The following is a 26,503-nucleotide window of genomic DNA, read 5'->3' as shown; positions in this document are numbered from 1 at the left end:
ACTTTAAAGTCTCCACCTGAAAATACCACTTCATATAAACTGGAAATATGTAAGCAAAATACCATCGTAAGCAGTCATGCATGCTGAAAATCACAGAAAAACAGGAACTGCTTTAAGACAGCATTCTGACATCACCGACGATACCACTATAGAGAATACTCTGGAGGCCATATACAGTTTTGAGATAAAGTGCTATATTTTAAGCAATAACTAGTTCTCCCCAATTAACCTGAAGCCCCCCCCCCCCCCCCCAAATAACACATATTAACCTAAAATGCAAGCAGATTCTCATAAACACAGTTTGAGGACAGGCATTCTGCAGCATGTGCACTAGAGCGCAACCGGATGAATAATTCATTTAATGGTATACTCTGCTTTAATGCAAAAGATGGCTGCCGGATCCCTTGAATCATTTTTCCCTTGTAAATACATTGAGGGATTCTGCAGAATCCCTCTTTTTGCATTTTCCTCTTTGCTTGCCCATTGAATTGTGCGTTATGGCAGCTCAGCTCTTCGTGCTAGAATGAAGGAGTTGATATCACAACAATTGGATGTATCCCATTATGTTTTGGGAACGTTAATATAAACCGCACGGGTAACATACCAAGATCACATTAATCAACACGCATATACATTGAAATGTGCTGCAGCATTAATATATGTTAAACAGTTAATTAGTAATGACATAACATACGTTATTACCCTTTGGGAAGCCTTACATTGTTTTCAAATGATGGCGTAGTTTTAACTTAAAAACGTTTATAAATGAGACCGTCTCACTTCTCCCCTACAAGTAGGGAGCATTTCTCAGAAGGCTTCTAGTACATGCTCAGAAGCATGCGGTCAAAGGAAGCTGGGCTCCCATTCATAGCAATAGGAGTAGCAGCATCCAATCAGATCTGAGCACTCATGTTTCTCAGCATACGGGTGATTGGCTGCTGCCACTCCCAACCATTTCAATGGGAGCGCATCATCTACGAATGGGAGTGCTGCTTGCTACGTGCAAGAAGTGTACACGCCAACATTTCCTCCCTTCCGTAGAGACAAAAAAAATCCACAAAATAAAGAGTTATAATTACACAGTTATAATTACTAGACTATTCGTTTAAATAAAACTTAACCCTCCGTTACTAAACGGAGCGAAGCATTATGGTTCCTTAACACATAAATCGGTTATCGTGAAAAACCTTTCAGGTTTCTTCTTGATGGCATGAAATGACAAACTCAAAGCACTAGTAAAAAAGGAATCTATAATTTTGGGGTTATTATCCCCTCACCTCCAAAAGCTTTCTTTGCTTGGCTGCCCTGGCAGCTTCACGCTGTGCAGCATATAAAGCCTCCTCTTCTAGTTTTAACTTCTCTTCTTGTAAGGCTAACTGTGTACGAACAAAATAATAAGGGTTAACAAAATACAGAACCTGTCTAGCTGTCCTCCATATTAAAAAATATTAGAAATCAATAAAAATAATAAAATGCACACACAAAAACAAATAGAAAATAAATCTTTAAAAAAAAAATCAAAACATGTAGTATACATATTATGAGCGACACATACAGTGAATCTAGACAGCCTGTAAATTATGCATTATCGTTCTAAATTGTATTAATAATTTGTATGATTATATCTAGAACACAGGTTTAACACTTCCAAGTTGATCCAAGGTGATTCAAGGAGAAATCCAAGTGCCTTTTGGAGTCAAGAAGGAATTTTTCCTCCTGATGGCAGAATTCGAAGTAGCTTAATTAGGGGTTGTTTTTTTGCCTTCTTTTGGATCAAGAGTAGGAAGGTTAGGTAGAAGGGTTGAACTTGCTGGATTTAGGTCTTTTCTCAACCTTACGTACAATGTAATTATGCAACTTCTTGCAAGAATCCCAGTCCATGATGACGTGACATTCAAACAGGATGTATACCTTCAGCCATGGAAGCTTTGGACATGCAGATGAATGAATGAAGAAGTGTGAAAGTGTATTTTAATAAGTTATTAATAAATGTCAGAGCAACCCTGCTTTTCCCTTCAGGAATCTAAACTCACAACTCTGAATGACAATTAGGGAAAGGCGGCTGATCAGGTTAAGGTGGCCAAAACCCACCATCTCTACCGGGAAGCGGTGCTTACATTCCTTTACCTTTATTCTCTCACAGAATCGAGGTCTACAATGTGCTAAAAAGAGCAAGATTATGCAGCGCAATAAATGTTATTTCATTATATTGATAAAGACGTCAGGAAATGCCACTTGTTTTGTTTTATGTATCTGCCAACTTAGAAAGAGAGCAGCCATTTTACTTACCAACAAAACTCTTATGAGGCAGCATTGCATGTAACTATATCCTTGCACTTGATTAAAGCCCCAACGTCCATTGTTCTTTTTTTGTCTTTATACTGCCAATTTGACTTACATATTGGGCTTCATACTGAATCTAATAATAATGTCATTAAATGTTACCACTGGGACCTGCTACAAAGAAAGCTTGTTGCAGACACACTTGGTAGGGTTTGGCTGACACCCAGGGTCAATGGTGTCAATGGATTTCCAGGTGTACCTTTTAAAGTACCCAAGAACACAATCTTAAGGCTTTATTCAATAGAAAGGTGGGATGAAGAATTGTGACTCCATCCACTACGCTTTATGCAGGGTCAACGTGTTTATGAGAATAGATTATGTTTTAACCAGGTGGGAAACTATGATACTCTAGCACCACCTAGAGGCACCATTTCAACATACACCCCCTTATTTAACCATTCACTCTTGACAGGAGTAGTTCCAGAAGACTAGAAGTTGGCAATCATAGCAGCATAGTAGGAAGACCCTGCCAACTACAGACCAGTAAGTCTTACACTAGTGGTTGGGAAATGAATGGAAACCATGCTAAAGGATGGAAAGGATCTGGAAGTAAATGGTTTGCAATATTAAAAATTAGCATTTGTTTACTTGATCTAGAGCAGTAGATAATGCCTATCTAGATCTCAGTAAGGCACTTGTCAGTGTCCTTCAAATTAGACTGCATAAATAAATTGCAGTGTTTGGATGTTAAAATAGTTGAATGGATAAGGCAGTTGTTGAGTGACAGGAGGCAGAAGGTTGTAGTTAAAGGTGTATCTTCAGAGGGAACACTTGTTACTAGTGGGGTACATCAGGGATCTGTATTAGGACCCGTACTTTTTTAAATATTTTATTATCAATATTACAAAAGGTCTTAATGGCAAGATATGTCTTTTTTTGCAGACCTGCAACAGAGTATATATATCTTGCTGGTGGAACATGTCAAATGGCAAGTAAATTAGAATGATCAAGAGCATGGCAACTGCACTTTAATGCTGATTAACGTAAAAAAATGCATCTGGGACGTAAAAGAGACAATGCAATAAAGCGTCGGCAAGCAGGGTGCTGGGTTGTATAGCTAGAGGCATTAGTTGCAGAAAGAGAGAGGTGGTTCTGACCCTTGAAATTTGGAATACAGTTGTGGAATTAAGACCCTCAGGGGTTCCCATTTCCAGAAGGCTGTTGTAGAGAGATCAGAGGAGAGCCACTAAAATAAATGACTTGCAGGATAAAAATCATCAAGAAAGACTAAGGGATCTTAATATGTATAGCTTAGGAGGGAGGATGTGATAGAAACATTTACATACTTAAAGGGAGTACAAGAAGGAAGTGTGTTTCAAAGGAGAAGAGTGTCGGAGATATAGATGTAATGAAAGAAAGTTTCGTTTTACTGAGAGAGTGGAAGATACATGGAACAACCTTCCATCAGAAATGGTAGAGGCTAATAATACAGTGAGGGAATTTAAACATGCATGGAAAAAGTATAAAGCTATCCTGAACCTAAGACGAGATCACGGACTGATTAAGGTCGGAGTCTCTACATCGGGAAAAATGGGCCAAAAGGTTCTTATCTGCCATCAAATTCTATACTTCTATGTTTACCCCACAGCCTCTGAGAATTGTACAGTGTCATGGAAAGAAAATTAGCAAATTTATTAAGAGGACACCTTTAATTGGCTAACCGCATTGCATTAGATTGCAAGCTTTTGAGACAACTTAGGGCTCTTCTTCAGGCATGTTGTTCAGAATTATGTATAACATGCTCAGTCATAGAAATAGTTTTTTATATTAAGTAACTTTTTTTTCTTTTCTTTAAATACCCTTTAAATACCTTGTGATAGTTGAGTAACAGTTTGTTTAGGAAACATCAACAACATGTTTAGAATTTAGCGTAAGCCATTGGTGATTGGTACTGGTGATTTTGTTTATAAAAACGTAACAAATTCTGTTAGAAGTTTCAAAATGAAAACATAGAAAGGGTATACTAAATACTGTAGTCTACCTCAATAATTAAAGGGGTAAAAGCTAATGGTCAAAAACGGGTTTCTGCATCTCCAACCAGCGGACTCTTGCTGAATAATAATGCTTTTCCCTTACTGGAAATAAATACCTTTGCAATTCTGGTCTTTTTACACAGTTTACTAATAAATAATGGAAAAAAAAACTAGAATAGCAATGAAATTATAAAATAATAAATTGTTAGGATATGATAGCTGGAAAAAGGGGTTATGTAGAAGAAGCCATTCTGGTGCTAGTGGTGAAAGTAAATCGATTTGCATTCTATTAGTTTCTATGGTTGTTGCCCCACACTTGAGCCAGATTTGAATGAACCTTAAAAATATTAACAATGAAGGATAATGTTTAGATTTTTGCCCTTTAGACAGACTAACTCACAACCTGTTTGTTCTTATTGGATTGTTGCAGAATTAAGACCCCCTGAGGCTTATAGGCATATTAAAAGATGATCCTCTACCAGGAAAAAAAAACCAAACACACACACTTTCTGATACCCATTTCACATTCAGCTTACCTGCTTCCCACCACTGAGTGGCTCCTTCAGCTGCAGTGTTACATTGTGACCAGTAGGTGGCGCTCTTCCATAACAAGGAAGTGTGATAAGAAGGTTGTGTGTTTGCAGTGCAGTATGCTTCTGTAAATCGCCGGGTGGCCCCCACAGATCTGGGGCCCAAGGGCATGTGCCCAATGTGTCTACTGTATAACCCTGCACTGTAATGGACTAATCAGTATACTCATGTTCTCAAACAACCATTTGTTATTGCAGACATAACTCTTTTACACTCATCTGAGGACAATGAGGGTGCTAAGATCGGGGGTTCAGAGTTAGGACTGCATTAAACTCTTATAAGCGCCAAATAATTTATATTTTCTATTAGGCTTAACAGATGGGCTTGACTATGTTTGAAGATAATGGAGGAAACCCCTTTGCAATACCCCTGCCAAAATACTGCACTATTGATGCACTAAGCAAAGCATTAAATATAAAGGCAGCCCCGTCAGCAGTTTATTTACTGATGCTGACCAAAGAGACATGCACCCTGCACTATTCTCAGGCACTGAATGGGTTAAAGCCCTGTGACATCTAAGAATGATGACATGGAAGAGAGTAGTTATTAGCAGAAATATTTCCATTACCTCATTTTGTATTCTGATGTCATCAACCCTCTGTCTCTCGGTGATAGAATTATAATGCCTTTCCTTTAAATCACCAATTTCTTCCTCGCTTAGAGGCCTGTGGATGTTAATGAAGAAGTCAGCAGGGTTGGCACTGCCACACAAACACCAGATTAAACAGAACACATAGGCGAGGCACTGAACAGCGTTAGAGGCCATGCAATTAGCAAACAAATTCAAGAGGCAAAAAAAACAACAAGGTTTCCGTTTTTATGTTTTAAATAGTGTACAATAAAGTTCACAGTTGATAGTGAGGCACCAAGACAGTGTTTTCAAGTTTCCACACCTGGTAACATGATGTACACTAAATATATATATATACCGTATTGGCTCGGATATAGGCCGCCCCCGTATAAAGGCCGCACCCTAAAAGTTTGGTGCTTTTTTAAAGAAAGTTTTTTTCTTTAACCCCTTCGTGACAAAGGCTGATTTTACTTTTTGTACCCTTCGTGACAATGGCCTTTTTAACATTTCTGCGCTGCTTGTGTTTAGCTGTAATTTTCTTCTTTCCCGTTTACTGAACCCACACACATTAGATATTGTTTTTTTCAGGACAAGAAGGGCTTTCTTTAGATGACATTGTTTTGATTGTATCATATTATTTACTACTAAAAAAAGTATAAAATATGGTGAAAAATTTAGAAAAAAATATGGTGAAAAAAAAAAATGACTGTTTCTAACTTTTAGTTGAAAAATCTTTTACTCATCTATAAAAGGTAATGAAAAAACCTGCTAAATGGATTCTACTATTTGTCCTGAGTTTAGAAATACCCAATGTTTTTATGTTTTTTTGCTTTTTTCTACCCATTATGGGGCAATAAGTACAGGTAGCGTTTTGCTATTTCAAAGCCATTTTTTCCAAATCTGGTAATTCTTTCCCCCATGTGCCATTTCGGGTATCTTTGAACCCGGCCAATGCAATTTACCCCATCAAATCATATATTTTTGAAAACTAGACAGCCCAGGGTATTCCAAATGCTAGTATTTTAACTCTTTCCATGCACCATATCTACCACCAGTTTTTGTCAAACTTTGTGGTAGTCATTTTTTTGCATTTGTTTTGTCACACACATTTTACTTCAGGTATGAATTAAAAGGTTCTCGTTTATGTCACTATCACAAAACACCCCAATATGTGTTCAGCAACATCTCCTGAGTACAGCGATACCTCACATGAATGATTTTGCCTGGCCGTTTGGGGGCAAAAGGGCCACATTTGGGGCATGCGCATTTTTCAATGTTGAACTTTGGCATTTGGGGATCCACTGCCCATGCCCTATTTGGTACATCTTTGAGCCGGGCCATTTCAGTGTGCCCAACAAAACCATATATTTTTCAAAACTAGACACCACAGGGTATTTTAAATGCTGGTATTTTAACTCTTTGCATGCACACATTTTACCACCAGCATGTTTTCAAAGTTTGCAGTAGTATTTTTGTGTGTGTATTTTTCCCACACACACCTACTTTATGTATGAATTTACAGCTCCTGGTATATGCCGCTGTCACACGACACCCCAATATGTGTTCAGCAACATCTCCTGAGTACAGTGATACCCCACATGCATGGGTTTGTCATTTTTGTGGGAACTAAAAGGCCACATTTGGTACGTGTGCATTTTTCTAATTGGAAATTAGGTGTGTGGCCATCCTTCCCCCGGTGTTAATTGGGACGTTGTTGAACCTGGCCAATTCAATTTACCCCATCAAATCATACCTTTTTTAAAAGTAGACACCCCACGGGCATTTAATATGCCAGTATTTTAACTCTTTCCATGCGAGAATTGTTTTAAGCTAATATGCTAATTTTAGGACTTGCTCACAAAAATATATTTTTTATTCCACTGTCCTCCTCCCCCCCGAGATATGCTGCCACTGTCCTCCCCCCCGAGATATGCTGCCACTGTCCCCCCCCGAGATATGCTGCCACTGTCCTCCCCCCCCCGAGATATGCTGCCACTGTGGTCCTTCTCCCCCCCCCGAGATATGCTGCCACTGTCCTCCTCCCCCCCCGAGATATGCTGCCACTGTCCCCCCCCCGAGATATGCTGCCACTGTCCTCCTCCTCCCCCCCGAGATATGCTGCCACTGTCCCCCCTCCCGAGATATGCTGCCACTGTCCTCCTCCTCCCCCCCCGAGATATGCTGCCACTGTCCCCCCCCCCCCGAGATATGCTGCCACTGTCCTCCTCCCCCCCCGCCGAGATATGCTGCCACTGTCCCCCCCCCCCTGACTTACCAGAGCAGACTCCCGGGTGTCTTGCGGGGCCGGCGGGGGACATTACGCAATACGCGTATACAACTTCCGGTGCCGGCACTCAACGGAAGTTGTATACGCGTATTGCGTAGATGTCCCCCGCCGGCCCCGCAAGACACCCGGGAGTCTGCTCTGGTAAGTCTTGGGGCAGAGGTAAAACGCATCGTGCGGACGGTCACCGGCTGCGGCGATGCGTGTAAACAACCTCCGCAGCCGGTGACCGTCCGCACAATGCGCTTAGACAACCTTCCGTGCCGGCACCCCCCGTGGAAAGTGCCGGCAGGGGAGGCTGTCTGAGCGTATCAGAGAGTAGGATGCAGGTCCCCTGCACCGCTGCGGGGGATCTGTATCCTAACCCCGCTGCCTGCCCGGCGCCCAGGACTGCATGTCCCGGGTGTCGGGCGCTAGACCCCGAATATAGGCCGCACCCCCACATTAAAGACTTAAAGTGGGGGAAAAAAGTGCGGCCTATATTCGAGCCAATATGGTATATTTTTTATTATTATTATTTTTTTCCCAACTGGCCTGATCATTTGTACAGCCAAAAGAATGTTATTAACAGTGTTTGCGGTTGCAGAAGACCTTGTTTATAAAAAAATCACAAAATAAATAATGCAGATTTTCTCATTTATAAGGTTAACAACATCTTCAACATCGCAGTGACAAGTTCTTCATATCCCTGAGAGTGATTAATGCTCACATCTGGGAGGCAGATCTCCGTCACATGCTACTCGGTTAACTACGGCCATGAGCTTAGCACTGACAGCTTGTTCGCATTTTCAAGGACACTTAAAGGCCACTTGAATATACTACTTTAGAAAGGGAAAATAGTTTATTTGCTTATTAAAACATATTAAAGTGAAGTTTTAAGACTGTTACAAACCTGGCATACATGGAGTGGTTTTTCACAAGCAGGAGAACGGAGACCTAGAACGGTCCCTTGCTAGAAGAATTGCATGGAAATTAAACTAGGGCTGCAACAACTAATCGATAAAATCGATAATCGATAATGAAAATCGTTGACATTTTTATTATCCATGAATCAAATCGATTTTTATCGATTATTAAAAAAGAGGTTTTTTCAGAGCAAATGCTCTGAAAAACTCCTCTCCTTATATAATCCGACCTCAAACAGAGATCGGATTATAACACTAGAATCCAGTTCCCCCGCAACGCTGCAGGGGACCTGGAATCCCCTCACTGTCAGCCAGTGGGTGTCCATGCGATGCGCACAGACAACTTCCATCTCTCCCCTCCGCTTCCGCTGGGGCTTCTACGATGCAGCGTCAGCATCACATGATGTAGAAGCCCCAGCGGAAGTGAAGGGTAGTAACGGAGGCTGTCTGTGCGCATCATGCAGACCCCCACCGGCTGACAGAGAATCGAGGTCTCCTGCAGAGGATCATCCTCTGTCAGCTGGTGGGGGTCTGCACGATGTGCACAGACAGCCTTCGTTACTGCCCTTCACTTTCGCTGGGGCTTCTACGAAGCTGCAGTGAAAGTGCCTGTCAGCAACAGAGGTTCACAAGACACCAGGGAGTCGGGAGAGAAGCAGAGTGGTATATGGGAGGGGGGAGGAGTCAAAGGGGTGTATGGGAGCCACCCTCCCATATGCTTTAGTATTTGCCCTTTTCCAAAGTAAGAGGCTCTGGCCTTTTAGTTTCATAATCTGGGTAAAAAGATTATATATTTAGGAAACAGAAAAACTGTAAAATGACCTTCAGAATACTGACCAGCGAAATGGCCACGTCGGCAAAATATAGCATATATTTAGGGCTGAAACAACTAATCGATAAAATCGATAATCGATAATGAAAATCGTTGTCAACGATTTTCATTATTGATTAGTCGAATCGATTTTTATCGATTTTATCCTTATATAATCCGACCTCAAACAGAGATCGGATTATAACACTAGAATCCAGATCCCCCGCAACGCTGCAGGGGACCTGGATTCCCCTCACTGTCGGCCGGTCTCTCACTTCCGTCTCTCTCCCCCCTCCCATACACCCCTCTGACTCCTCCCCCCTCCCATACACTGCTCTGCCTCTCTCCCGACTCCCGGGTATTTTGTGAGCCTCCGTTGCTGACAGGAGGCAGAGTGGAGTATGGGGGGGGGGGGGGAGGCAGAGTGGAGTATGGGAGGGGGGGGGAGGCAGAGTGGAGTATGGGAGGGGGGGGAGGAGGCAGAGTGGAGTATGGGAAGGGGGGGGGAGGCAGAGTGGCGTATGGGAAGGGGGGGGGGCAGAGTGGTGTATGGGTGAGTTATAGTGGTGTATGGGGGGTATAATGAATTTCAGGGAGTCAGAATGGCATATCTTGGAGAGTTAGAGGGGTGTATAGGGGAGGTAGAGTGGTGTATGGGGGGTATAATAAATTTCAGAGGGGGAGGCAGAGTGGTGAATAAGGGAGGATTTCAGGGTGGTGCAGGGCATTTATGGGGAGAGGAGTGGCATATCAGGGTGCACAGTGGCATATAGGGAGGTATAAGGCATAAATGGGGGCGAGTGGCATATTTGAAATTATAAGGCATATCAGGGGGGCATAAGACATATCTGGGGGTAAAAGGTATATCAGGGGGCTCAGTTGGATATCACTGGCGTATAAGGAGTATAAGGCATATCGGGGGCACAGTGGCATATCAGGGGGCACAGTGGAATCTCTGGCATATAGGAGGTATAAGGCATATATGGGGCAGAGTGGCAAGCTGGGGGTCAGATGTGCATAACTGGGGGCAGTTTGGTAAATATTAATATTAAATATGAAAAATAGTTAACATATGAATTAATATTTACTAATAACTTTGTATTAAAACCTAGTTTGAGAAACACTGTGTTTGGGTTCTTGTAGCTTTTATTATTATGTCAGTAAAATAAGAAGGTGAATAGCGAGAGGCCATTGCAATAAAGAGATGAAAGTGTAAATTGTACGTTAATAACTATATTTTAAATTAAAAAAATTGAATTTTTTATCCGATTAATCCAAAAAATAATCGGCCAACTAATCGATTATTAAAATAATCGTTAGTTGCAGCCCTACATACATTATTTAGATAAATCACTGCATTTTGGGAAAAATGTATACGAATTTCCTTGTTTCCTCCAAACTTAAATTTACAGTTTAACAAATATCTTACCTTTGACTACTTCCTGGGCTCTCCCCCTGTTGGAAACACAATCACAATGATTTAATACTGTATACACCATTACATATTTACTAGCTTTTCAAACAACACATTTCTCTTCACTATCTTACACTTTTAACATTACACATTGTAGTTACTTTGTGAAACATAGGCTTTGTAGTGGCAGTCAGCCACCTTCATTTCCCTAAAGATAGGTAAGCATGGCTACTGAAGCCCTATTATGGCTATTCCTGTTTGAGGGAGTCATATATGCCTAAATGTAAAAGGAAAAGATGACATTTTAACCAGACGTATTTCAGAACAAACATAAAAAATATTTTTTAGGGTCTTATGTGGATACGGTTGGATCCTTGTTTGTCCCTTTCTGCAGAGCTGAACTCAAAAGCTCTTTCATTAATCTCACTTTCCTTACGATCATCAGCAGGGACAGGTAAGCCAAACCTTCTCGCTCTCAGTAGGTAGAAATCTTAAACTGGCTAAGCATGAGAAAAAGAAGAACCCTTCTTTGCGAATGCAGTTATCTGCTGAAATGTCGGTGGCAATGTGTGGTTTTGAACAATCCCGATAAGGGTCAACTTATTCACAAATATTTACCAATGAGAACGTACTCGAAAATATAAAAAGCACTCACCTCATCACTGTCTACAAGATTTTCAAACTGTTAAAAGAAACAAAAACACAGTTATTTTCTACTACAATGTACATTAATCCAACACATGGGAGACTAGGTAGTCATACAACTCATACAAAGAGAACCTTAACGACTATTAACATTGTCCAGAACGCACAATATACACACTGTGCCATCTTATACACACACAGCAGGCTTTATTTCTTGTACTGAGCTCTGGTGGCAAAGAGCAACCATCAGAGACAACAAGCCGCATATCTGATCAGCCACGGTTGAAGCACAAAGAACATTGTTACGGATTTTTGTCAAGATACTGCCACCGCATTATTCTTGCCGATCGCCGACGACACCGTGCTTATTAGAGACCCACTGGACGTCATAACACTAAGGTTTGATTGTTATGTGAATGGGAGTCAAGAAGCAGCAAAAATGGACCATGTGAACCACCTTTGCAACAATCAGCTTGTTGAATCATTTGGCTTAAAAATATTTTGGAACAAGCCCTGAAACTACACATCCCATGAGGCATGGCAAAAAAAAAAAAAAAGGTAAATAATAAAGCTGGTCACCAGTTGGATAATCAAGTCCCACCAACAAATCAAACAAGTACTCCAATACCCTTTTATGGTATAATTCCCATCTTTTATTGAGTAATAAACTTAACAAAAATATTGTTGCCCAATTCTTCTCTGGTTTAGATTGTCTGTTTTTATTTCCATTGAACATTCCGTGAACTGCTTTAAGACGGTCTAATTTTTCGATGCAACCAATTCCATTCCATGCTTACCTGTATACCAAATAGATGCAAACAACACAAAAAGATGGCATCACTAACCTCAATAGTAAAATGCTCTCCTCTGGAACATGTCCTGAAATACTTTGACCTGCATAAGAAAGTAAAAACAGGGGAGATAACAATGTATGTGTAATATATGTATATATATATATATATATATATATATATATATATATATATGTATATATAGTATTCAAATTGGTATAAGAGATTGCTTTAAGGCTGTGTGCACAGTTCCTTCTGGTTATTATATATGTATACAATAGTGAGGGTGAAGTTAGGACATGCCAGACCTTTAACGTATCAAAGCATACAAAAAACAAATGCACCAGAAACCTAATGAACTGCGGTACCACGGAAGGCTGCAAGACAAACAATTACAATCAAAATCACTTAGCAGGATAACTGCCTGCAAACAAATATGAACCCCAAAAGACAGTGTTTGGTGATCACACACATTGGAACCTTAGACCGTGATATGTGTACATCTTATGAGAAAATTAAAGTATAAGCCCGGTACAGAACAATTAGACTTCTGCTTTATCCACTTGTTAATTCAAATCAGTACATTTACTTTAACTTAAATTACATTATTTTTATTATGCAGTGTTGTAGGTGTTTGTTCAGAAACCATAATGAAACACTAGAGCAGACCTGGGCAAAGCACGGCCCGCGGGCCACATCCGGCCCGCTGAATAGCTCGGACCGGCCCGCAAAGAGTGTCCTGGTGACTCACCAATGAGTCCGGTGTCCCCCCCCGCCCCGGTCACTTACCTTAAACTCCTGTGTTGGAAGCGTTTGTCTCGGGTGCCGGCGCTTTACGCTGGGCGCCGGCATATGACGTCAGACGCCGGCGATCAGCAGTGAAGCGCCGGCACCCGAGACAAACGCCTCACGCTTCCAACACAGGAGTTTAAGGTAAGTGACCGGGGCGGGGGGGAGATCCTGAGAAGGGGGGGTTAGGGAGTTAGAGGGGAGATACTGAGAAGGGGGGGTTAGGGAGTTCGAGGGGAGATACTGAGAAGGGGGGTTAGGGAGGGAGGTCTTACTGTGTGTGTGTGTCTTACTGTGTTTGTGTGTGTGTGTCTTACTGTGTGTGTGTGTATCTTACTGTGTCTGTGTGTGTCTCACTGTGTCTGTGTGTGTCTTACTGTGTCTGTGTGTGTCTCACTGTGTCTGTGTGTGTCTTACTGTGTCTGTGTGTGTCTCACTGTGTCTGTGTGTGTCTCACTGTGTCTGTGTGTGTCTCACTGTGTCTGTGTGTGTCTCACTGTGTCTGTGTGTGTCTTACTGCGTGTGTCTTACTGTGTTCATAGCTTATTCAGTTATTGTAATAAATATTTTAGCCCATTTTTTAGCTCAAAATATTTTTTCCTTTTTTTTCTCCTCTAAAATCTAGGTGCGTCTTATCAGCAGGTGCGTCTTATAGAGCGAAAAATACGGTATGCACTCCGAAGCCTTGTTCATTTTGTTCACTTCTGTGCTGTGCTAATAGTTATTCAGGCCTTACTTATTCAAGCACCTCTACCAATGACGTAGGCTTGAATAACTTTATTAAACAGCACATAAGTTAACAAAATGGACAAGGCTTCGGAGTTTGTAGTTTGTAGAGGTCTGGCCCTCTAAAACCATTCCAATTTCTCATGTGGCCCCATGGGAAAATTAATTGCCCACCCCTGCACTAGAGGGATGTGTCAGATATGTCTCCCAATTACCGTATTGGCTCGAATATAGGCCGAACCCGATTATAGGCCGAACCTCATTATAGGCCGCACCCTAAAAGTTTGGTGCTATTTTAAAGAAAAATGAATTTTTAAAGAAAAAATACACATTAGTGGATGAGCTGTTGAGGGAATGCCTGAACCAGCATCAGACATGCAAGGAAGATCAAGTGGAGGAAGTACCATGGCAAGCCAAGACCCTGCATGGGATGTACCATCGACAATTAGCGAAGGTGGCTGACATTGAGAAATCCTACCAGCAGCTGGACAGGGCTGTACTCAAAGACAGCACTGAGGCACTGATAATGAAAGCATACGAGCAGGCACTAAGCACCAGATCCATAGAGGCAGGGCCCAAGGTGCAGGCTATGTAGAGAGGCTTCTGAGACAGCCCAAAACAAAGATGCTCGCAGGAACAGCGATCACTGAACTGGCATTGTGTACGGGAACATCTGCACAGAGTATGGGCTAAACCCTCCAAGTCCAACTTGCAGATTCCACAGAAGGTTGTGGAGAATAGCAGGGCTAAGATCCTGTGGGATCCAGACGGACAAGCAGGTACTGGCCAATCAACCCAACATTGTGGTGGTAGACAAGGACAGCAGTAGTGATAGATGTAGCAGTGTCAAGTGATAGCAATATTACTGCTATGAGAACCTGGAGAAGGGCCTGAAAAAAGAACTAGAGAAGATGTGGAGAGTGAGTCATAGTGGTCATAGGAGCACTTGGGTCTATGACGCCTCAGTTGGTAGACTGTATCCAACAGATTCCGGGAACGACATCAGAGTGCAGTGCTAGGAACAGCTAAGTTACTGCGCAGAACCCTCAAACTCCCAGGCCTCTGGTAGAGGACCCGAGGTTGAGAAGAAGACATACCACCCATAGGGGTGAAAAGGGAATTTTTATTTTTTATACGCTATGAGCTATGGCTCCCAATATTATTATACATATCTGGTGCTCCGGCTTACATCTGTCTTCTGGATGTGGTTTTTAACCAATAATGAATAATTATTTTTAATTAATAATTTTTTTATCGCCTAAGTGCCTTTGCGTACCAAAAAGTGGCTTTTACCATACCGCTATATGTGCAACTAAGTGCAAAATTACCGTATTTGCTCGATTATAAGACGACCCCCCAAATCTGAATATTAATTTAGGTAAAAAAAAGAAAAAGCCTGAATATAAGACGACCCTATAGGAAAAACGTTTTACCAGTAAATGTATTGTTTTTTAAATAAAAGCTATGATTGAGAAAAATATTTTGGTTTTATTTCCTTCCATTTTCCAACCTGCCCCCCAGTTATGCACATCTGCCCCAGAAATGCCTTATACCCCCTATATGCCACTGTGCCCCATGATATGCCTTTTAACCCTCTAAATGCCACTGTGCCCCATGATATGCCTTTTGACCCCCTATATGCCACTCTGGCATTTAGAGGGTTAAAAGGCATATTATGGGGAAGGGTGGCATCTAGGGAGGTTTAAGGCATTCAGGAGGCAGAGTGGCGTATAGAGGGTTATAAAGGCATTTCAGGAGGCAGAATCGCATTAAGGGGGTTACAAGGCATTTCACAGAGCACTCGCCTCCAGAAATGCCTTATGCCCCCCCAGGGGCGTACCTAGAGTATTTGGCACCCGGGGCGGATCCTGTAAGTGGCCCCACCAAATGTAAAGACATCTACAAAATTATGTTAAGAATATTTATTGCACCAATTTGTAAACTGCATGTCAACTCTAAACGACAAGAAATCTGAAAAAATAAATAATAACTTATAAGTAAAATAAATACATTTAAATAACATTTACTGAACATATAATAGTGCTTTCTTTCATAACCCTCCCAAAAAAAAACAGCGTCCACATTGCCCACATAGAACCTGACCAGCACCCAAATTACACACACATAGGACGTGCCATCTTTGTTCCCAAACACCCGAGTGTACGCCATCTTTGTCCCATGAACACGCTACCTGTGCCATCTTTGTCCCATAAACACCCTGCCTGTGCCATTTTTGTCCCATAAACACCCATCTTATACCATCCTTGCCGTTTTGACAAATCAACTATACACCTATGATTAACACCAACACTTTTACAGTCACTCACTAATTCACTTTCATTCACACAATCATTTATTCTTTCACACAAATTATTTACACATATTTATTAATGCATTCTCACAAATTCATTGATTCTCTCACTCATTCACACAATTCATCCACACATTAATCCATTCATTTTCGCTCTCTCATTCTGACTCTTTATTTTAATATTCTTGCTACCCTCCTTTCTCCCTATCTACCCATTATCACCCCCTTCTGCCCTATCTACCCCTTCTCACTCCCTTCTCCCTATCTACCCCCTATCCCCCCGTCTCACTCCCTTCTCCCTATCTACCCCCTCCTAACTATCTACCCTCTGCCCCCTTTGAAGTTCACTTACCTTTCAGGAGTCCTGCGGTGGGGGTGCAAGGCCGCTGTCTCCCAGCTCTGCCACTGTATGGAACAGTATAGAGTGATGGGAGTTATGATGTACTTTAGAGCATAATTATAATGAAAAAGACATTGGAAATGGTACAGCATAACACCCATCACTCTCACACATTTACCAATCCAGATTCCACACATACCAATCCAGATTCCACACATACCAATCCACACATACCAGTCCACAGATTCCACACATACCAATCCACGCATACCAGTCCACAGATTCCACACATACCAATCCACACATACCAATCCACAGATTCCACACATATACCAATCCACACATATACCAATCCACAGATTCCACACATATACCAATCCACACATATACCAATCCACAGATTCCACACATATACCAATCCACAGATTCCACACATATACCAATCCACACATATACCAATCCACAGATTCCACACATAACAATCCACAGATTCCACACATAACAATCCACAGATTCCACACATAACAATGTCTTCTTACAGCAGTCTTCCTCTTCGCTCCTCTTCTTCTGTCTTCTTCCGGGTCAGAGGGCACTGTGGGCGCGGCTTCAGTGCCGCCGGGATCTGACAACAAACCCCGGCGCACAGCAGCAGTTGCCGCGCGGATCGCAAGGGAGCAGTATCGGAGGTCTGTTAAAGACCTCCGATACCGCTCTCTTGCGAGCCTGCTCCTCCAGCGGTGGACATTACTGTCCGTCTCTGGAGGGGTGCCGGCAAGTTGGCACCCCCCTGATGAGCGACACCCGGTGCGGACCGCCCCCCGCTAGGTACGCTACTGTGCCCCCCGTTTAACACTCCCCCGCCCCCCCCCAAACTTACTCCCGGGGAACTCTGATCTCTGATAGTCTGAAAGGTCTGCGCAGACAACCCCCGCTGCTAGCCACACCTCCTTCCTGCTGCAGCGGATGTTGTCTACGCGAATCGCGTAGACATCTACACGCTCCCCCAGCTACACACCGGGGACTCAGAAGTATCGGTGAGTGGGGCGCACGGGGGGGGGGGGTTGGAGACAGGAGGATCCAGGTCCCCTGCAGCTGCGGGGGATCTGGATCTTAGTCGTCTCATAGTCAGACCTATTTGAGGTCTGATTATAAGACGACCCGATTATAAGACGAGGGGTGTTTTTCAGAGCATTTGCTCTGAAAAAAACCTTGTCTTATAATCGAGCAAATACGGTATTATTTTTGCTGTCTTGTTAATAGGTCCTGATAATATTCAGGTCAAGGCATGAAACTAAATAAAATAAAAACAACTGGCCTAACTCATCCTTAAATTCCTCTTTGTAAATATGGTTATTCTACATGGTTACAAAAGGTTTTTATTTAAGATAATGAGTAACTGAAGCATTTGGGAATAATCAGTAGGAAAACCCATTAATTAATAAGGTACTTGCATAAACAATTAAAAATTCTAAAAACAGAGTAAGAGATGCAAATGTAAGCTTGACTAACATCAATTAAAAATATATATAATGGCATGTGACCCCTGCATGGGACGATTATCAGAATACCATAGAAAGTTATAGTTATTACTGCACACTAGTGCGTGCTTCTACGGGAATAATAGATGGATAGAAAAATGTTGTGGCTTGGCTTTAATTCATGCATTTTCAGAACATATTAGAAGGTTTAACAGGGTGTAGGGCTCTCACTGTTTTGACTTTAATAAAGTGGACTTACTATAAAGATGTGTCACCTTCCCTAATGTAACACTTAGCTGTTCCGTACATTTATAATTAGGTGGTGTTTGTGTTGTATGACCCACGGATGCAGCTGCCTTCATGTCCTGTTCTAAAAATTCACAAGGTTATTACCCCGATTATATTATTCCACCCTCTTGGTGGAAGCAGAAGCCAAAAGCAACACTGGGGACAGCACCAATGAAAAGCTGGAGGATAAAAACTTCAATAAAGAGCACTGTGTTCATTCTGATCAATACCTTATAGCTATGGTCCATTTTCAATTTATCCTTTATGATGTGCTATGTCATCTAAAGCAGTGTCTTGTTATAAATTAAAGTATCAGCACCACTGGTTGGGGTAAGATTATCACCAGCAGGAATTATATGGTTTATCTTGTGGATAAGGTAGATTTCTTGAGACGGGCAGGCTTCCAATAGGTGTTATCACAGGCTATTGTATTTATTGCCTCCTGCCATTATATGGAGGCCTGGATACAGGTACTAAACGGTTAAAAAGTGGTCCCAAATTGCTTAACATGTTTTAAAACTGCCTCCTTGACGAATGGAAGTATGAAATATAGTAATATTTCAAACAGCCGGGTGTCATGATTAACTCATATAATGTAGTGAATGCATAGAAGGGTAACCCAGCAGAGGTGGTCAGTTTCTTTGTTTAAGCATTCAATGAGTTAATCTGAGGTTGATTTAATGTGTTTCTTTGTGAATGCCCTCTGTATCTGTTCTGGCTAGAGGTGTCATCTTCCCAAAGGACCCCTGTGGTCATTCATGGCCTCACAGATAAGGACCCTGAGTTATAGGAATTCCATTCCTATCTTAAGTGGAGGGGTTTCCATCACCTTTACCCCACCATAACTTATTGGCACATCAAAGATGGGACCCGATTCTTGGGGATGGTGTCATATAATCAGTCATGTGGCCAGAGGGGCGTTTGCTTGCAAAAGTCTGATTTAGGGACAATGCAGCGACCTCAAAGCAGAACTCCATGATATACTCTGATCGGAACAACATCATAAGAAACCATCTGGACTTAAGGAGTTCCCACAGGCCTGCTTATTGGAGAAACTCGTGAGTGAGGGTCCTGTGTTTAAGTCCCATTGTTTTTAAGAACTGTTTGCCGTTTTATTTTTCTTTTGTATGTCTTGTTTTTTGTAATTCTGGCACTGTGTAATCTTTGTCTTTTTGTTATTAAAATATTCATAATCCAAGTCTGTCTTTGGGCTCTAGTATCGATATCCACGAACCCTAAGAGAGGATAACACGTTACCGTATTGTTATTAAATTCTACAGGATATATATATGTTGGTTGCCCAAGGTGGGTTGATATATATATAGAGATAGAGGTTCTAATTCGGATTTCTCACGAATCCGGTATCAAAATCGTGAGTGGTGGCAGACTACCTGGGGGGATACAGGCAGGATTTGGGGGTTAATTTGGTGTAAGTTATGCCTTGTTAAGGGGTCAAGTTAGTAAATCCAGAGGCCTGGTGCTATTAACCCCTTCATGCCCATGCCCTCCACACAGTCAGGGCTTGGCAAGTAGTCCTGACCGTGACACCGGGCAGCTGGATTTTTATGGAATCCGATGGCAATTATGGTTTTTAATGGAATTGAAATGTACTGTACTCAACTAAGTGTAAGCAATTAATTATAGAAGAGTAAAATGCACATTATTAACAGAAAATTATATGATGGTTAAATGCTTTTATGTGCAGTTAGGCAGTTAAAATGGTATTTCAAGAAGGCAGAGATGTTTCCTGGAAGAGTATGCACTACTGGTTACATTAGATATCAATTTGTTTTCCAGTCTATTCTTTGTGTGTGTGATATATATATATATATATATATATATATATATATATATATATATATATAGGTGGTGACAAGATAAGTCAAGATAAGTTCAAACAAGATATTTTACTACTCCAATATTTAGAAAATATAAAAGGCAGTGAAAGGCACCGGTCTTATCAATGGAGTACGACTGCAGCATACCTTGTATAACTGGTATAACTGTAGAAGCAACCTGCCTGGTTTCAGGGATTTATTCAAACCTCAACGACACAAAACGCTGTGAAAGATGTGTGTAATGGGTTGCTTAGTTAGGGTTATAGATACCCTATGAATCCTTCGTCTGTCCCTCAAGGATAGTCAAAAAACAAAATACTGTCTGCGCTTCTCACCCTAATAAAGTTGGCAACAAATATATAAACATAATATAAATGAGAGGTTTTGGTTATATGAATTGGCCAAAGCATAATTAAGCTCACCCGCCACGTCAAGGCACACTCTCAATAGGGTGAGATCTGGTAGGCCTCATATTATACATTTGTATTATTTGAGCCTGAGACTAGCTTAGCGCACCGACATTTTTTCTTTTCCCTCCAGGATAGTCTCCAGCCTCAAAAGGCTAATAGATGGATCTTTGTCTTAGATCACAAAAGTAGTCACGACCACCATGATTGTGAATAACAAATGGAACATTTTATTGTTGTAAAACATAGCCTTATATATCCACATAATTGAATTAACATTAACAAACAGGTACATGTAGACGATCCAACCTTTAATCCCCTTTGGCTACTGAATATCCTCCTGGCAGTAATCCTATTAATGGGATTTGTTAACACAATGGAGTTCCTGCTTGAGCCATGTTTGTTATGCAGCCAGGCCGGAGCCATCTCTGTCTACCTTGGGGCCCTGTATGACAGGTCATTCTGTCACAGTGTGCTTCTGGGTCAAAGTAAGCAAGGAACTATCTCAGAACGAAGCACACAAGAAAAATAAAAGGACATATAAAATGTGTCTCGGCTATAAAAATTGGTCCTATCTCAAACTCAGATTGCACCAATGTCAAAAAGTTTTGCCACAAGCCCACAACATTTTAATCAATTCACTACTTAGCAAGTGTGATTTTGTCAGCACTCCTCTAATCGTGATCCTCTCCTAAAAAATGATGAACTGCCTTAAAACCAGAATGAAAGTTCATGTTGCTGAAATATTTGTGGGTTATGCCAACCAAGCTCTCCTTGGAGGAAAATATTACTGGTATGGATCCTCCTTCAAGCAGCCAATCAGGGGCAAGAATAGTCGGACCAAGAAGGAGCAGCAGATTCTACCGAACCTAATTACTGGTACATATATTTCTTCCTCAGTTGGGCTGTTGGGGCCATTAAACTGACCCTTTAGCGATTTACCTCCCAGCGCAGCTAAATTACCTAATAAAGCAGATCATCTATTTTGAAGAGAAATTCACATTTTCCACCTTCCTAGCTCTCTATCCAACTTGCGGCCCTCCAGCTGCTGCAGGACTACATCTCCCATCCTCCTCTGCCAGCCCCTTAGCTGAAAGAGCATTATGGGAGATGTAGTCCTGCAGCAGCTGGGGGGCCGCAGGATGGACACCCTTGCCTAGAAGAGGAAGCACCTACAAAATAAGTGCTTCAAAGCTAAAAAGACAAGGGACGCGTGAGAATTTGCAAAGCTCGTAAATATATTGAGTAGAAGCTGTTTGAAACTACAAGGCTGCTTGTGAAAATGATAGTGATATAGATAAGAGTAGTAATTAATTATGCAAAACACAAACGAGAAATACTTTACACACACATTATAAACAAGAGATTTCACAACCCTCTAAAAACACAGAGGATTTTATTTAGGAGACATGATGGTCCTTCCTGTGCAGTATCTGGCCTACAGAATGAGAGCATAACCTAAACAACATGTTAATTAAATATTTATTAGTTCTGTCCCACAACATGACAAGCAATAGGTGATCAATCAGCTTTAAAATGGAATACCATACAACCTAGTTACTACTCAGGATCACAGATTTTGTAGATTAATGACCTGACCTCAATGGGTAGTAATACCAAATCAAAAGCCTAGGATATGACATATAACCTTTATTATGTGTACATTAATAAATCTTAGATATCAAAGTAAAAACAAAAATCTTTACATTTAGTGGACTCGTCTATCTAGCTCAGATTTTGAATGTACACATGAGAAGATTATATCATAGGATAGGATATTTTGGTGGGTTTTATTACCCCAGCCTTCCCTTGATTGAGCTTTACGTTAACACGTGTTCCTCTTCACTGTATAGGGTTATACTTCAATATAAACCTAATTTTAAAATGTATTGGAACTTGGACCAGATGTTATTAATAAGTAGTTATCGGGTAACAAAGTTTCACAAATAAGGTCAACAATGATCACCTTTCCCTCTATATCCACTTTATACACGGATCCCTTGAAAGTAATTGCCCGCCGTACAGGACAGCCTTTAGACAGAACTCGGGTAAGAGGTGCAGTAGCCAGATCACCACTCATGGACAGCTGTTTCTAAAGTGGATATATAGGCAAAAGGTGATCATTGTTGACCTAATTTGCATGCACCTACCCAGAATCCCTTGTGGTCGTGGCAGCACCATGAGATTTCTGAAGAAAAAAAAAACAAGCCTTCTGGCTTCTCTGGTGTCTGTAGATGGGTGTTTAATAATGCTTCTAACTACCCCCTTAATTTTAAGTGGAAGGGTTTTCCATCACCCTTACCCACCATAACTTGTTATTGGTATTTCAATATGAATAAAGTAAGTTAAATGGCGCTTCACAGGAAGAATACTAAGAAATGCTGCTTTACATGTCATTTGCAGTGCAGAATTTTACTATAAAGTATTAAAGGGATATCCTAATTAGTCTTTACGCTCTACCCATTTGGACACAGTGTCTCCAGGACTGTACACCCTATGCAAAGTCTGACCAGAACCACCTCCCTCCTCCCGCTACTAATGCCGCTAGCTATACAACCCAGCACATTTCTTGTTATTTCAGACATTTTATTGCATTGTCTGCTTACCTTAAAGCAACGATCATACAAGTTAAAACCATTAGAAGTATCTTATTTACTAGCATTAGGTATGGACACTTTAAATGGAAATAATGAATACATAAAAAAAAAAAAAAAAAATAAAAATCAATCAATACCCTTTTTGTTTTTTTTAACCATACAGAATATGATGCATACACATAAAGACACGCGTGAGCTATACAGATGTAGACACGTGTGTACGAAGCATCTCTTCATGCTCTTATCACTGAAGGGTTTCCAGTAATACAAACATCAGTCGTTTGGCAGATTGTATTTACGGAGATCTGTCTACGCTGTCTAAAAAAGTCAATAGCCAACCTGAAGTCAAATAAAATATGCAGTAAATGAAAAGCTTTCCAATACCTGAAGTCTATACCCTAAAATTCACTGTACTTGCCTTCACAACTCATTACTTTTTGCTTTCAAAAAGATTTGTTTGTTTGTAACTAAATATATATTATTTATTCTCCATGATATTTACAGTTGCATTATTGAATTTAATTTGGTGGTGGAGGTCAGAATGCCTGAATAAATATCTTAACTTTTTCACGGATAATTTTTTTACGTAAAAAAATCAGTAAAGACTAAAGGATCTTTGTACGTATATCATCTGAGAAAATAGAGAGAAGCGAGATATGATAAACATTTAAATTAAGCAAAAAGGGAAGTTTCTTCCAAAGAAGAGTTTATAATCTAAAACTAGAAGGTCAAAGAAAGTTTTCTGAAACACCTTTCATTACATTAATAATCATCATTTAAACTAAACTACCACTCACTATAAAAGTGACCATAAATATTACTTAAGGTGGCTAGTCAATTTTAAAAATGACATTTATTATGAATCATTCTTAAGCTGCAAGTATACCGAGTTCATATTTTATTCACAGAACAGAGCTTTTTTCTGCAAAATTTTGTAAAATGATTGAACTCTCTAATGTTAAATGAAGAGACGTGTTTCTATGACTAAGCAGGATCCAATCTATCCGACTCCTGGTCACTTTAAAAAATACAACATGAACTCAAAGAGGTGAATCACTGGCATGATCCTGTTTGCAGGAAACACACATCCATTGACAGGACAAGCCATGCTGCTGGTGTAGGGATGTGATCACAGAGGAGCACATATCCTGCTCATGGGCTAAATCTAGGGGCTAGTGTGCTCTGCCTGTCTGTCACTCACAGGACTAGGTGACATCTCTATGGTACCTGCCCATGGGCAGTGCTCCAGCTCAGGTGTCACTTCCAGTCCCCTGGGGGCCAACCTCCCTAGCAGCAGGAACAAAAGAGTCAGCAGACACAATGCTTCAGACAACCCAACCCCACTGGAGAGATCCATAAACCAGCCCTGCTTAACCCCAACACCGCCTGGACACAAGAAGCCACCACTGTCCCTCAGAGTAAAGCCCTCTCACCCACCTCCATTTACATCCAGCACCCCAAGAGGCGAAGATAACCGCCCACCACAATCCCACCTTACCCTCCTCCCGCTCTCTGTATGCGGGTGCTCTCTCTCCTGAAGAGGCTGCAGCACCGTGTCCAGCAGATCCCCATGGCATACTGACCGGGGCGCGCACCCTGCTGCAGCCCAAGGGACGCGGGAACGAGCACAGGCGCGCTCACCCACACTCAAGCAACGCAGGGAACGCGCCGTCTTACCCGTCGTTCGACTGGAGCGGACAGCCCCTGTCACGTGAGAGCCTCGCAACGTCATCCGAGAAAACATGGTCTTTCTGCATTCTGTGCCCTTATCAAAGATGGCGGCCGAGCGGGTGGCCGATGTTGGGACGGTAGAGTTGTCTTTTTAGGTGATGTCCTTCCAGCCTGGGAGGTTTTGCCGCCCTCAGGGCAAGACTAGCCAAGTGGCCTAGAAATAAAACACACCTTCTTACATTAGGCTGTCAACATTATTTCTATAATGCATGGAATCCCCATGAAAGGAGTACAGAGTGGTTCCAGTCATTATATAAATGTTGCCTAAAATCATTGTTACCATAGACACCACAGTGGCCATATGTAGAATAGCTGGCAAAACCACTGATGTATTTACTTCTGGTGTTGCCATAGGGCTGTCCTCTCTACAACAACCCAACTTACTGCTGAGCCAAGGGGTGTTCTAAGTTATAATAAGCTAATGATTTGAGATCGGATATAAGAGTCCCGTGATAAAGGGAAGAGTGCAATATTTTTTAAACATGTTTGTGCCACTTTGTTATTGTCTATCCATGTAGAGCCGAACTACTGAAATTATGTTGCCTCCAGTTCCAGGATTTTGAGGTTTTTCACAGAATTTCATTGTTGTTTTAGATGCAAACTCATACAAACACGCCAACATGAGGGTTATTTATTCAGCAGGGTATTGAAGAGCATAGCCTTTGGAAGCATGCATGTGACGCCTCCGGACTGTTTGCTTTATTGCAGGATGTCTGCAGCCACAACGTGTCAGAATGCACAGAAGAGTCACAGCCTGTTCATTTTCTTAACAGTCAAGTTACATAGAAGTCGCCATCTATGGGGTCTATTGACTAAAGGCTGATGGCTGATTTGTGGATTCAACTCCCTTCCTTCATTAAAAATTATGAAGGGCCAACACTGGCAAACTTCTCCTGCAAGAATGGCTAAAATGGCCCTTTGTGTAATCCATAATTTTGTACATTATACAGGGCCAACCATGCTGTTCCTGCAACAGAAACTTATCGGGTTAGTCCTTCATAATGTACCATGGCGGCAAGGAGCACAAACACAAGTCTGACCAAACTCTCCTGGTAGTTCTCCCTTTAGTAAATAGAGTGTGTGTGTACCCTGCATAAAAGGGCAGACTGTTACGTACTTCTTTGACCCTCATTTTATTCAGCAGTAACCCACACCATAAAAGAGATATTTTCATAACCAAAGGACGCTTGTATCACTCCATAAGGAGTTGAGGCTAAGGAGATTGTCCTGAAGTGTACACAAGTGGAAGTAGTATAGCTGGGGGTTAGCCATTAGGCTGACAGTGACAAGTGCCAAAAAGACTCCTTAGTGCCAGGGAGTCCAACATGAGGCCCACCAAACAATGAGCTGCGTCCTGCATGAAATCTGCAGCAGTAACTGCAGCCCCAATTGGTGGATCCATGGGGGGGAGAACAAGGCAATTCCGACTCAATATAGACGAAGACATGCTTCGATAGTAGGGATAAAGAAGTCCCGACACCTAGACTTACCTCTTTATCACCCTAATTTCCAGACAGTTGCATCAAAGACAGGCTAAGGCTTCGCAAGGTCAGTTGTGTGTGCATACATGTGTGTGTTAGTGTGCATTACACAGCTAAAGGGCCATATTTTCTGTCAATTAATGCACACATACATTTCTGATGAAGTAAGACACCCCTCCCTTAGTTTAA

At 41.5% G+C, this 26,503-nt stretch overlaps 1 protein-coding gene across 1 annotated transcript in view; it reads right to left on the bottom strand.

Moving 5' to 3' along the window:
- LOC149289342 (AP-1 complex-associated regulatory protein-like) overlaps positions 1-24,674 on the bottom strand; it is a 28,475-nt gene extending 3,801 nt beyond the window's left edge. Inside the window, exons 1-6 of the mRNA XM_089490789.1 lie at positions 24,601-24,674; positions 12,383-12,431; positions 11,548-11,574; positions 10,908-10,933; positions 5,476-5,572; positions 1,278-1,376 (exon numbers count right to left, since the gene is read on the bottom strand). Coding sequence (XP_089346915.1) covers positions 1,278-1,376; positions 5,476-5,572; positions 10,908-10,933; positions 11,548-11,574; positions 12,383-12,431; positions 24,601-24,674 — 372 coding nt within the window. The remainder of the gene's footprint in view (positions 1-1,277; positions 1,377-5,475; positions 5,573-10,907; positions 10,934-11,547; positions 11,575-12,382; positions 12,432-24,600) is intronic.
- Between the last annotated feature and the right edge of the window lie 1,829 nt (positions 24,675-26,503).

The sequence above is a fragment of the Sceloporus occidentalis genome, unplaced genomic scaffold (assembly GCF_023333645.1).
Source record: "Sceloporus occidentalis isolate IW3139 unplaced genomic scaffold, rSceOcc1.0.p SCAF_46, whole genome shotgun sequence".
In the NCBI taxonomy this organism is placed as follows: Eukaryota; Metazoa; Chordata; class Lepidosauria; order Squamata; family Phrynosomatidae; genus Sceloporus; species Sceloporus occidentalis.
Note: the sequence above shows the minus strand (reverse complement) of the source record. Positions and strands in the feature narration are given on the sequence as shown.